At 41.2% G+C, this 14,304-nt stretch overlaps 1 protein-coding gene across 1 annotated transcript in view; it reads left to right on the forward strand.

The window, feature by feature from the left end:
• Positions 1-14,304, forward strand: part of c4h18orf63 (chromosome 4 C18orf63 homolog) — a 66,664-nt gene that overhangs the window by 47,026 nt on the left and 5,334 nt on the right. Inside the window, exons 5-7 of the mRNA XM_078539683.1 lie at positions 5,680-5,756; positions 11,972-12,081; positions 14,139-14,235. Of these exons, the coding sequence (XP_078395809.1) occupies positions 5,680-5,756; positions 11,972-12,081; positions 14,139-14,235 (284 nt within the window). The remainder of the gene's footprint in view (positions 1-5,679; positions 5,757-11,971; positions 12,082-14,138; positions 14,236-14,304) is intronic.

The raw sequence follows: 14,304 nt of genomic DNA on the forward strand, positions 1-14,304 counted from the left end.
ATCTGCAGAATGTTTAAGCAGCCAGAGGAACTCTAGATCTGGAAGCTAAACTGCAGACACTGTGCAACATAAGGGAAGGGGAGAAATACCTAGACACTTTGTTCTAGAAGATGGTCACACTTCTTAGAATAGGGCCGTCTATTTTGGTCATCAGTGAGGCACAGGAGGATGTCACCATGAGTGAGGCAGGTAATGGGACCAAGCAGACAGTAGTGGAGGAGCCTCAGACTTTGCAATTGTCAAACAGGTTTGAGGTGCTCACAACCTGTGTGGACAAAAGCGAGGTCTGCAAGGTGGATGAGCAGGCTGGCCATGGCACCATGGTACAGGAAGCCGTTCAAGCTAGGGGAGCAATGTAGTGGTTTGGGGACATTATAGTGAGGGGGATTGACACTGTTCTTTGCAGCAAAGAGTGAGAATCCAGAAGGCTGTGTTGCCTGCCCAGTGCCAAGATTTAGGACATCTGCTCAGGGCTGGAGAGGAACTTGCAGTAGGAGGGGGAGGATCAATTGTCGTGGTCCATGTAGATACCAACGACATAGGCAGGACAAGGAAGGAGGATCTGCACAATCAGTATGAGAAGCTAGGCACCAAATTAAGAAGCAGAACCTCAAAGGTTCTCTGAATTATTACCCGAGCCATGTGCAAATTGGCATAGGACAAATAAGATTAGAGAGATGAATGCGTGGCTCAAAGACTGGTATGGGAGAAATGGGTTCCAGTTTGTTGGGCACTGGCACCAGTACTGGGGAAAGTGGGAGTTGTATCGTTGGGACAGTCTATACCTGAACCATGCTGGGACAAGTGTTCTTGCGAATCGCATAACTAGTGAAGTAGAGAGGGCTTTAAACTAAACAAGGGAGGGTGGAGGGTGTGTGGGTGGTGAGGGATCAAGCTTGGGAGGATGTGGCAAATCAAGAGGTAGATTCAAGGCAGGAGACCATAACAGTAATATGGGAAATGAGGGTCATAAAATAGCAGGAAGGGGCAAAGAGATAAAATCTAAGAATATACCAATAGTCAAGACTAGATGTTACAAAGATTACAAAAAGACAAAGGGTTATATGACATTCAAGAAGAATAGGAAGCTAGATAAAGGTGGAGGGGTAGCACTGTTGATCAAGGATGGCATTGGTGCAATAGTTAGAGATGACCTTGGTTCACGAGATCAGGATGTAGAATCGGTTTGGGTGGAGAAGAGGAATAGTAGGGGAAAGAAGTCATTAGTGGGAGCGACCGATAGGTCCCCTAACAGTAATCACAATTTTGGACAAAGTATACAAGAAGAAATATTGGGTGCTTGTGATAAAGGGACGGCAATTTTAATCAAAATGAACTGGAAAAATCAGATTGGTAGTAGTAGCCTGAATGAGGCATTCATAGAATACTTTTGCAATAGTTTCTTGGGGCAGCACGCTCTGGAACCAACAAGAGAGCAGGTTATATCATATCAAATGTATCCCTCTCCGCAGATGCTGTCAGACCTGCTGAGTTTTTCCAGGTATTTTTGTTTTTGTTCCAGGTTATATTAGACTTGGTGTTGTGTAATGTGACAGGATTAATTAATGACCTCAGGGTGAAGGCACCCCTAGGTAGCAGCGAGCACAATAAGATTGAATTTTACGTCCAGTTTGAAAGGGGGAAGAGTGGGTCTAAAGACTAGTATTTTAAAATTAAATAAGGGCAGCTATGTGGGCATGAAAGCTGAGCTAGCTGAAGTGAACTGGGATACTAGGCTAGGGGATAGATCAATAGAAAAGCTGTGACATATTTAAGGGGATATTTCAGAATATTCCTACAATAAAGAAAAATTCTAAAGGGAGGACCGACCTTCTGTGGTTAACTAAAGAAGTTAAGGAAAGCATCAAACTTAAGGAAAAAGCATATAACTGCACAAAGATGAGTGGCAGGTCAGATGATTGGTCAGAATACAAAGAACGGCAGAGAATAACTAAAAGGTTAATCAGGAGAAAGAAATTAGAGTATGAGAGGAAGCTAGCTAGAAATGTAAAAATGGATAGCAAGAGTTTCTACAGATATTTAAAAAGGAAAAGAGTAAGTAACATAAGTGTTGGTCTTCTAAAGAGTGACAATGGGGAGCTAATAGTAGATTATAAGGAAATGGCAGATGAAATGAACAAATATTTTGCTTCTTTCTTCACCATAGAGGATACAAAAAACATTCCAGTAACAGCTGTAAATCAGGAGATGGAAGGGAGAGGAGAACTTGGTGAAATTACAATCACCAGGGAAGTGGTACTGATCAAACTGATGGAGCTGTCTCTGGGTCCTATGTCTTCATCCTAGGATCTTAAAAGATATGGCTAGTGAGATAGTAGATGCATTGATGTTAATTTTGCAAAATTCCCATCAGACTGAAAAGTAGCAAACATAACCCCTCTATTCAAGAAGGGAGGGAGGCAGGAAACAGGAAATTAGCTTGACGTCAGTCATGGGGAAGGTATTAGAATCGGTCATTAATGAGGTTATAGCTGGGCACTTAGAGAAACTCAAGGTAATCGGGAAGAGTCAGCATGGTTTTATGAAAGGGAAACCATGTTTAACCAATTTATTGGAGTTCTTTGAAGGAGTAACATGCATTGTGGATAAAGGGGAACCTGTACTTGGATTTCCAGAAGGCATTTGATAAGGTTATTGTGTAAGATAAAAGCTCATGGTATAGGGGGTATTAGCATGCATAGAAGATTGGCTGGCTGGCAGAAAACAGAGAGTATGCATAAATGGGTCTTTTTCTGATAGGCAGGATGTGACAACTGGAGTCCCGCAGGGATCTGTGCTAGGGCCTCAACTTTTTACAATTGATGTCAATTACTTATTTGAGGGGAGTTGAAGCATGATAGCTAAATTTGCATATGACATAAAGATAGGTAGGAAGGTAATAAAAACAGAAAATGCTAGAAAAAAATTCAGCAGGTCTGGCAGCATCTGTGGAGAAAGAAACAGAGTTAACGTTTCAAGTCCATCTGACTCCTCTTCAGAGTTAAACATTAGCTCCAAAGAAGAGTCATACAGACTCGAAACGTTAACTCTGTTTTCATCTCCACAGATGCTGTTGGACCTGCTGAGGTTTTCCAGCATTTTCTGTTTTTGTTTCAGATTTCCAGCATCCACAGTTTTTTGCTTTTATAAAACTAAGGATGTTATGCTTCAGTTATACAGGGTATTGGTGAGACCACATCTCAGATATTGTGTGCAGTTTTGGTCTCCTTATTTAAGGAAGGGTGTAACTGCATTGGAGGCGGTTCAGAGAAGGCTTGCTAGATTGATACATGGAATGAACGGGTTGTCTTATTAGGAAAGGTTAGACAGACTGGGCTTGTTTCCACTGGAGTTTAGAAGAGTGAGGAGTGACTTGATTGAAGTATATAAGATCCTGAATGGTATTGAAAGGATTGGAAGGATGTTTCCCCTTATGAGTGAGTCCAGAACTAGGTGCCACTGTTTTAAAACTAGGGGCTGCCCTTTTAGGATAGAGATGAGGAGAAATTCTTTTCTCTCTGAGGCTTGTGTGACTTTGGAACTCTCTGCCTCAGAAGGCAGTGGAGGCGGGGTCATTGAATATTTTTAAGGCGGAAGTAGTTATATTCTTGTTAGACAAGGGAATCAAAGGTTATTGGGGGTAAATGGGAATGTGGAATTGAAAAAAAAACAGATCAGCCATGATCTTAATGAATGGTGGAGTAGGCTCAAGGGCCGAATGGCCTACTTCTGATCCCATTTCTTGTAAGAGAATGTGCTCAGTTATTCATTCATTCTTTGTAAACTTACTTGGACATGAATTGCAAAAGTGGTTTGATGTTATGTTCTGGGCTGGGTGCTCTATTGAAGCAATTGTAATTTATGTGGAATCAAGGGAATAAGGGCTAATGGCACTGGTGACAAAAGGAGGCTGTTACAAAAATGAGAATATTTCATCGATAAGTTGAATTCTGATGTCCCTTGCAGCTGTGACTGTGACTTTTAAGTGACTGCCTTCTGATGCTTAGTGACATGTTCTGTCTCCAAAGAAGCTTGAACGTATTCCGCAGGAATATCCGTTTCCAGAACCTTTTGGATAGTGATTTTGTGCAGGGCACAGCAAGGTACATTAATGATAGATACATGTTCTGGAGCATATTGTAGAGCACCATTTAATCTGCCAAGACAATAAAAGCATGCGTTTAGAATTGCTACTGTTCTTTCAATGACAACTCATTTTAGTGTTCCTTAGTTGCTGTTCTTGTATTTCTTAGAAGTAGTCATTATTCATGGCAGCAAGGGATATGATTTTTACTCACAAATGATTCATTCACTTGATCATGTTTGAAGAGCGGAAGATTGCAGCATTCCTAAAGCTGAATGAATGGGAATTTCTAGCATTGACATGAAGGATTCTTTGCGTATCGTCAGATACAATCTGGATATTCTCCGAATGATACCCCTTTATATCAAGAAGATTGGAGGGAGTTATTGGTAGGAGCTTGCAATGCTACATGTATGATATCTGTTGCATCCTGCACTTTGAAGAACCCAATTACATGATAAAATTGACTGGCCTTTCTAACTGTTGCCTTGCTGTCATGATAACCTCAGTGAAATCTTCAATTGTCCTAAAGGTCACCTGACAAATGCACGTGATCAATTGCTGTCTGTCAGTGTAGTCTTGCAGATGTTACACAGACTTCCCATGGCTGCTTGAAATTAACCTCTGGCATAAAAATTAAGTGTGGTCCTCACTTTCATTGTCACAGGCAGAGATGTCATGGTTGACAAACCATGGCCTTGGCTCTCTGCATAGTTGTTGCCACAGCTGTTATTGCCTCTTTGTTAATGTGCACACTTCTCACACAGATCTTTGTAAGACCTATGTGACCTAGTTCTTTCTCTGGGTGTAAGGTGGGGATAATAGCTTGTAAAATATATCCTTGTAATATATTGCCTAACTCTCATTTCCTCTGTCTTGTCCTCCATTAAAGTTGTAAACAATTGAATGCCTATTCAGAGTCCCATTCCTTCAAGGCACCCAGAACATATTAATGAGTTTGGAAGCAAAATGTTTCATATGTCGTTAGGATGTCAGTGTCAGATCCAGTTCTACCCCAGTGCAAGACAAAATAAAATGGCTTTAAAGTTCTTCTGTAATTCCAGCAATCTTCAGCATTATCAGGGTGCAGGTTCTAAATTAAGGTTGATTCTCATGTTGTGGCATGTTTCTGGAGAATGGTTGTAATATTTGGCTCCTAACCCAGTGTAAGCTTTTAAACCCACTCAGGTACTCCCTGTGAGGAGTGGTCTAAATGAGTCCTGAGGTCAGCTGGCGTTTGGCTTACATTGTGGTGAAAAGTTCTCAGATTATCAGAAGCCTGTAGGTTTCCTGCTCATGTTCAAAAAATACATTTTTTTTGTATTTTCATTGTACTTTTGACACACTCGAAACTTTTACAGAGGTGGATTGTCCTTTGAATTCAATTACTAACTTTTGTCAGTGATGAGTTCAGTAAATTACTGATTTGTAACAATTGTAACTCAATATATTTGTAAAAGAGATTACATTTTTTTAAAAATAAGGTCACCATCACCAGTGCTAATTTAACAAGTATCAAACATTTTCAAGAGTTAATTGCTTAAAGAATTATAATACTAATTTAATCAGTGGTAAAATGTACTTCTTAATTACAGTTATGGAGTTGAATGTCTCAGAGACCCAACTGTGTATTAGTGTGGAAGCTTTCACTATTCGACTGTCTCTGGCAAAGGTATTATTTTCTTTTAAGATTTACATTTATTTAAAATATAATTTAATGGATTTTTATCCCTATTTTGGGTATTTGTACACATAAGTTTTTCTCTAAATAGTAGGGTGAATAACCTAATTTCCATCAAACTCAAGTTGAATTTATGACTGTGTACCTTTTAAAAAAATTAATTCATGGGATGTGGGCATCGCTGGCTAATTGCCCATCCCTAATTGCCCAAGTCATCCACATGGCTGTGGGTCTGGAGTCACATGTAGGCCAGACCAGGTAAGGACAGCAGATTTCCATCCTTAAAGGACATTAGTGAATGAGATGAGTTTTTACAACAATCGGCAATGGTTTTGTGGTCATCATTAGACTTTAATTCCAGATTTTTATTGCATTCAAATTCCACCATCTGCTGTGGCAGGATTCAAACCCAGGTCCTCAGAGCACTACCCTGGGTATCTGAATCACTAGCCCAGTGGCAATACCCACTATGTCACCACCTCCCCATCCTAAGATTTGCTAGGCGATAAAAGATCTAGGTCTAGCTACTTTCTTACCACCTTCGTAGTTACATGTTACACAACAACTGAGTTGTTGACTAACCCTTGCAATCAATCTCTATCATTTAGTCTGCAACAGACTCAGACATAATATGAGGAAGACTTCAGTGGTGCAATCTATTAGGAGTCTATGATCCTAAGTTACCTGCCTATTCCAAACATGATACTTTTACCATGCCATATTTCATATTGCTCACACACTGTTTCCTGTGCCCCAAAATGTACATTTTGTTGGTACAGTGGCAAATTTCAAATTAAACACGGGCGTATAAAATTAAATGTATTGTTACGACCCTGTGAAGAAACCATGAACTAAAATAATCAAATTTATGGAGTGACATAGACACAGAGACACACGTAGGAGTGACACAATCGAGGCATAGATTACAAAAGTAGGGAGGTCATGTTGGAGTTGTATAGAACCTTGGTGAGGCCACAGCTGGAGTACTATGTGCAGTTCTGTTCGCCACATTATAGGAAGGATGTGATTGCGCTGGAGGGCGTGTAGAGGAGATTCACCAGGGTGTTGCCTGGGATGAAACATTTAATTTATGAAGAGAGGTTGGATAGACTTGGGTTGTTTTCATTGGAGCAGAGAAGACTGAGGGGCGACCTGATCGAGGTGTACAAGATTATGAGGGGAATGGACAGGGTGGATAGGGAACAGCTGTTCCCCTTAGTTGAAGGGTCAGTCACGAGGGGACATAAGTTCAAGGTGAGGGGCAGGAGGTTTAGGGGGGATGTGAGGAAAAACATTTTTACCCAGAGGGTGGTGACGGTCTGGAATGTGCTGCCTGGGAGGGTAGTGGAGGCGGGTTGCCTCACATCCTTTAAAAAGTACCTGGATGAGCACTTGGCACGTCATAACATTCAAGGCTATGGGCCAAGTGCTGGTAAATGGGATTAGGTAGGTAGGTCAGGTGTTTCTCATTTGTTGGTGCAGACTCGATGGGCCGAAGGGCCTCTTCTGCACTCTGTGATTCTGTGACCCCAAAATGAAGAAATTAGCAATAAGATTTCAGTTTTTGTTTCCTAATTTAACATGTATCAGAATCAGTAAATTAAACATGAATTAACAGGCAAATTATGGTTTGTACGAACTATAAGTTACACATGGAATAGAGGACACAACAAAGACTATCTCATGAAATTACACGTATCCGCATCACTCCATGCACAAATGTGACACCATGTATAGTCTCATAGTCTTTCTAACTCTGCCTCTGGTGTAGGATCTGTCAATTTTCCCACTCAACTGATTTGGCCCCCAAGTCAGTTTCACCAGCAGCTTTATTCCATCTCTGGGATGGACGTTGTTGGGGGAGGAGAGAGGGTGATCATTGTCACAGAAAATGGAGGGGGTGAATATTATTGGTGGGGGAGGTTTTGGAGTGTTGGGTTGACAGCTCCATTTAAAACAGTGGAAGTCAATGAACTGAAGACAGACCTAAAGGGGTGTATCTTCAGTTCATGATGAGGATAAATGAGCATGTCTTCATTGGAATTACACTTGCCATTTGGCCTCCCAACTCTGCTTGTCGCTGGATTCAAACTAGAGCCAGGACCAGAAGGTGTAAAGGATCCAGTGTAAAATAGTAAGTGGGCAGTTTAAATTGCAGTGGCGGGTGCACCCTTTCTGCCACTGACTACAAGATCTGGACCAGTGTTCCAGGAAACTGTCCAAAAGCAATCTACAAACTCATCTTTCAGACTACTTTTGCCAATTTGATTTGTCCAGTCTATGTGAAAATTAAAGTCGTCCACAATTATTACATTGCCTTTGTTACAAAGCTCTAGTTCTTTCGCGCTTAATGCTCTGTCCAATGGTATAATTACTGTTAAGGAGCCTATAAGCTACTCACACCAATGTTTTCTGAACCTTGTCCCTAAACTCCACCCCTCTTTCTCACGACTGTCCTAATATCATCCTTTATTATCAGGGCGGCTACTCCTGCTTTTCCATTCTGCCTGTCTTTTCGTAATGTTGTGCACTGCAGAATATTTATGTCCCAACTTCGGTCACCTTGCAACCAAGTTTCTGCAATGACAATCATCTTTTCATCTCTATTTGTGACAGTAGTTTATCCATCTTGTTACGAATGCTTCATGCACTGAGAGAAAGAGCTTTTAATTTTTTTAGTCACTTTTTTGCATGAACCCTATTCCTGATCCCACTCTGCTTGTCTTTACCAAAATTGCTACACTGCTGTATTGCCTCTACCTTTCTCTTTAGATTTCTAAATCTCCCTTCACCTGACCCCTTCCACCACCCCACCACCCTTAGTCTAAAGTCCTAATTATATGCTTCATCAGGACATTGCTCCTGGCCGGATTTAAGTACAGCCTGCCTCAATGGAATGACCCCTTTTTTCCCTGGTACTGGTGCCAGTGCCCCATGGGTTGAAACCCTTTCATCCCACACCATTCTTTGAGCTACACGTTTAATTCTCTAATCTGCTTGACCCTTTGCCGATTGTCATGTGGGTCAGATAATAATCCAGAGAAATCCTTTGAGGTTATTCGTTTTAATTTGAACTGCTCAAACTCTCTCAGCAGAGCATCATTCCTAGTTCCGCCTAATCTGTTGGATCTTACGTGGACCACAACAACTGGATCCTCCGCATCACACTCCAAATTCATATCCAGCTGCTTAGATATCCCCAACCCTGGCATTGGTCAGGAACTGTGCAATCATCAGCGAACATCCTCCCTTCTGACCTTCTGGTGGAAGAAAAGGCAGGGTGGTGAAGATTGTTGGGCTGTCCTGAGAAGCACCTGAAGTGATTTCTTTGGATTGATTGGCCTCCAACAACAATAATCATTTTCCTTTCTGCTACGTTTGACTCTAGCCAGTGGAGAGTTTTTCCCAATCCACATTGACTTCAGTTTCATTTGACCTCTGTAATTCCACCCTTGTTTGAATGTTGCCTTGATGTACAGGGCAGTCACTCTCACCTCACCTGTGGAATACAGCTCTTTTGTCCATGTTTTGACCAATGCCATAGTGAGATCTTGAATTGAGTGGAGCTTAAACTGATGTCAATGAAAAGGATATTGGTGTATAATTGCCACTTGCTAGCACTGTCAATGAGAGTTAATGAGGCTGATATGGTGGTAATTGGCCAGCTTTGATTTGTCCTGCTTTTTGTGAACAGGATGTGCCTGGGCAAGTTCACACATTTTTGGCTAGGTATCAATGTAGTTGTACAGTTTGTCTGGAGGCAGAACTAGCTCTGGAGCACAGGTCCAACAGCTAGAATGTTGTCAGGACCTATAGTGTTTGCTATGGCAAGTGCACCCTGCTGTTTCCTTATCTCATGGAGTGAATCAAATTGGCTACAGAATGGTACCTGTGATGACAGGGGCCTCAGTAGGGGGCCAAGAAGCAGCAAGCCCAGTTTGGCAGCTGTGTCTTTCGGGGCTCAGCTGCTTTGGTCAGTGGTTGTACTGCGGAGCCTCTCTTGGTGATGTGCTTTGAAGTCCCTAATCTTGAGTATAGTCTTTGCCCTTGCTACCCTCAGTGCTTCCTGTAAGTGGTCAATATGAAGAACTGCTGATTCATCAACTGAGCGAGGGTTGTAGATGGTAATTAGCAGATTTCCTTGCCCATGATTCAGCTAAAACCATAAGATTTCATGGAATTTGGAGTTAATGTTGAGGACTCCCAGAGCCATTTCCATCCAAAGGGTTATTGCTGTCCTTGCCTACCTCGTTCCTGCAAGTTGGGCCCAGTCAATGAAAATTAGTCTGATAGGTAAGATTCTGTAAGCTTGACTGTGTCAGGCTGTTGCTTGACTGGCCTGTGAGCAGCTCTTTCAAACTTTGGCACCAGCCCCCTGTAGGACAGTGAAGGAAATTTTAAACACTTTTATTGCAGAAACCTGGCCAATTTAACCAGTGTGCATTGAAAACTGTGAACAGTACTCAGGGGACAAATGCTTGGTTCTTAGTCTGCTTAAAAATAAACCAGCTGAATTTGCTGAACTGTGAAACTAAACAGTGCTATTGGGAAGGAACAGAGCGAATGCAGGTGAAAAGAGCCATTGATATTTGGGTTTATGAGGAACAGACCTAGGAGACTGTACAAATTAGATAAGATGGGACCTAACATTCTGCTGGCCACTTTTGCAAGCATTCTTGTCTGAAAAAATGATTGCAAGGGGCTTCATATGTTGGAACGATACTGAAAGAAAGCTAAGAACTTCTGGATAGGCTTAAACAAAGAACTCAGCACATTTTTGGATATTGTATCTTAAAGAGAAGCTTCATGGGACAATATGACCCTGTAATTATAGTAACCCAGATCCACACCCTGAAAAGATTGAAAACACCAGAGACCTTTACTGCAGTCAACAGGAGGGATCCCGACGAGTGTCGGCAGGAGACCTGCAACAAACGGGCTGGCCACTACTAGGTGATTTTATCAAAAAGTCAAAGTCATTTACAGCATAGAAGGAGGCCATTTGGCCCATGGAGCCTATGCCAGATCTCCATGGAGCAATCCAGACAGTCTCACTCCCGTGCTCTATCCCCATAGCCCTATAAGTTTATTTCCTTCAAGTGAAAATCCAATTTCATTTAGAAATCATTAATTGTCTCTGCTTCCACCATCCTCGTGAGCAGCGAGTTCAAGGTCATTACCACTCGCTGCATTTGTAGGAATAGTACCAAATATTGATATATTTTCTACAAAGCCTCACTTCCTCTTGTCACGTTTTGCCATTTCTTTATCCCAAAGTTCCCCAGTATAACTTCCTTTGTCCACATTTATTATGGAAAGAATCAGTGTAAAGTTGCCATACTGTAATGACAATTTCTTACCAGTGGTGGGACTGTAACACCTTAGTTTTACAACTGCCAGCTCCCTAGCCTGTATTGCAGCAAAACTCCTAGGGCAGAATTTTGCCCCGGCAGGCGGGCTTGGCCGGGGCAGTCGGGAAGCCAACCACCACCCATGATCGGCAGCGCACTGGAATTTCACGCTGGTGGGCCAATTATGGCCCGCCTAGCACGAAATGCGAACAGCAACGCTGAGCGTTGTCTGTGTGGGGGGGGGAGGGGAGGAGCGTGAACGTCGCGCATATGCGTGAGTGAACACTGCATAATATCTCTGAGGCACGGTGCTGCCTCAGGGAGATGAAGGGATATAACCAAAAATAATAAAGAAAATAAAAATGTAATAAAACATATCCCCTCAGGACTCTGTCACATGAGCAGGGACATGTTATTAACTCAATTGCAAAACTTTTATTTTACTTTTGGAAACCTCATCACGCCCATGGATGAGGGCGCTTGGCCTTTTCGCCTGCCCACCAACCGTTAGGTTGGACAGGCAGCGAAAAATTTACCTAAATTGATTATTTTAATGACCTTTTAATTGTCGGCGGGTGCGCTGCCAATTGCGGCGCGCGCAACCGACCACCGACTGAACTATCGCGCAACTGTGTGTTGACGTCGGCTCGCTCGGGCGACATCAATGCGCGTCATTTTGTGCTCAAGCGGGTCGGGTGTGTGCCCACCCGCCAAGCGAAAATTTCTGCCCCACCTTTTAACATGCTTCACCTGAAGATTATGCTGGCTCTTGACTGCCTGTGTGTAATATCATGGGAGATCAATTGTATATTATATTTAATTGATTATTAAAACTAATTTTTTCATAATTTATAGGTTGAAGACTTTGACATATCAACAGGAGTATTGAAGACTTTCTACAATAAGAGAGTTGCTGTAATTCCAAAACATTTTATTGCAAGTAAATGGTGCTATGTGTTGCCCAGGTAATTTTTGTAGGATTCCAAAAACCAGCAATATAAAACCACAGTAATATTATTCTCATTTGATTTCTCTAGCCTAGGGTGAATGTTTGCTCATGCACAAGTATTCATAGTCAAAATGATTTATTACAGCATTAAATACTGTAGAAGAATGAAATTTATTTGATTATATTTGATTTTATTTCAGCGAACAACAGTGCTCTAATAAACATGACAACATCTAGGGAGGAATAAGAGATAACTTATTAACTTGGGTGTTCAGGGCACAATTTCAATTCGCAGTTGATACGAAACTTATAATATATACAAAATGGTACATTTTTAAAGAGGCTGCAGGAACAGTGAAGTCTGGGGCTTATGAGGACAAGTCTGAAATTTGTAGGACAAGTTGAAAAGGCCACTAAAATTGCAATTGGGCTCTGAATTTATTAATAGGGACATTGAGCACAAAAGCAAAGAAGTTCAGCTAAATCTTTATAAAACACTGGATTCGGCTCTGCTGGAATATGTATTCTAGGCATCGCACTTTAGGAAGGATGTCAATAACTAGAGAGATTGCAGAAGAAATTTACTAAAATTGTTAAGAGAAAGTCAAAAGGAGATTTGATAAAGGTGTTTGAGATCATGGATGGTTTTGATAGAGTAAATAAGGAGAAATGTTTCCAATGGCAGACTGGTCAGTAACCAGAGAATACAGATTTAACGTGATGGGCAAAAGAAGTTTAGATGCCATGAAGATTTTTTTTAAATAGAGAGTCGTTGTGATCTGGAATACATTGCCTGAAAGGGTGAAAGAAGCAAATCTGATAGTAACTTTCTAAAGAGAATTAGATAAATACTGAAGGGAAGCTGTTCACTGAGGTATGGAGGCAGAGCAGGGAGTGGGAATAATTGAACAGCTTTTTCAAAGAGGCATGATGGGCCAAATGGATCTATTCTTTGCTATATTATTCTATAACTCTTTGATTGTGTATCATAAAACCGATGCAACATATTTCCTAGATATACAGCAGGAAAATTGAATGGGAGAATACAAATCAAACTAACACCTTCAAATAAATTATGGAGTCATTATTATTTGTGCAATATTTTTGTAATAATATTGACACTGCCTAGTATTGCTTCCATGGGGAAAAGGAATAAATTGGAATGGAATTATTATTTGAACAAATAGCTGAATGTATCACAGGAAAAGTAAGTACTACGATGAGTGATTTCCATTATCCAGAAACTAATGCAATTATCAGTGAGGATTATGCAAAAAAAAGCCAAACTGTTTCTTAAAGGAGTACTAGGAAAGACACTATCCTTGATGTCACAGAACTTGAGATTGTGGAAAATCTATGCGCCAGAAGTGCCTAATGCACTAGCATTAATTTAGCTTAAGAGCACAGTATATATATTTTTCTTATTCTTTCATGGGACGTGGACATTACTGGCAGGCATGTCAGCCCTTGTTGCCCATCCTCAATTGCCCTTGAACTGAGTGGCTTGCTAGCCCATTTCAGAGGGCAGTTAAGAGTCAACCACATTTCTGTGGGTCTGGAGTCACATGTAGGCCAAACAAGGTAAGGATGACACATTTCTTTCCCTAAAGGACACGAGTGAATCAGGTGAGTTTTTACAACAATCACTGATAGTCATCTTGGTCAACATTACTTTCAATTCCAGATTTTATTAATTGAATTTAAATTCTATCAGCTGTCATGGTGGGTTTTGAACTCAGGTCCCCGGAGCATTAGTGAGCATTAACCTGGGCCTCTGGATTACCAATCTAGTGATATTAACATGACAGCATCACCTTCCCCCATAAATGATAATGTGTTCCAGTGATTACTTCATGGATGGATTACTCCCAACAAATTGCCTTATCCTTGAACAAAAGTTATGCCACCTCCCACCCCCCGCAACATGTACATTAGAAAGACAAGGTACAAAGTAATTTCTGTTACTGCCCTAGTTGTTAGGCTCAGGAACTCGATATATCTTTGCCTCGGTCAGCTCTCTCAAAGTAATGAAATTATTATGGATGTTCAAATTTTCGCTTTTTTTTAATGAAGCATGAAGAAGGGGCAAATTGTCAGCATCAGCCACGAGATCCCACCACACTGTCCATTTCAGTCCTACAGGGATTTTCAGAAACACTGGAAAAATATGGTGAGACAATAAGACTTTTTATTCTTATTTCAGAAAAAATAGTACCTCATTTGGTTCAATCATGTATTG

The sequence above is a fragment of the Cetorhinus maximus genome, chromosome 4 (genome assembly GCF_964194155.1).
Source record: "Cetorhinus maximus chromosome 4, sCetMax3.hap1.1, whole genome shotgun sequence".
NCBI classification, from domain to species: Eukaryota; Metazoa; Chordata; class Chondrichthyes; order Lamniformes; family Cetorhinidae; genus Cetorhinus; species Cetorhinus maximus.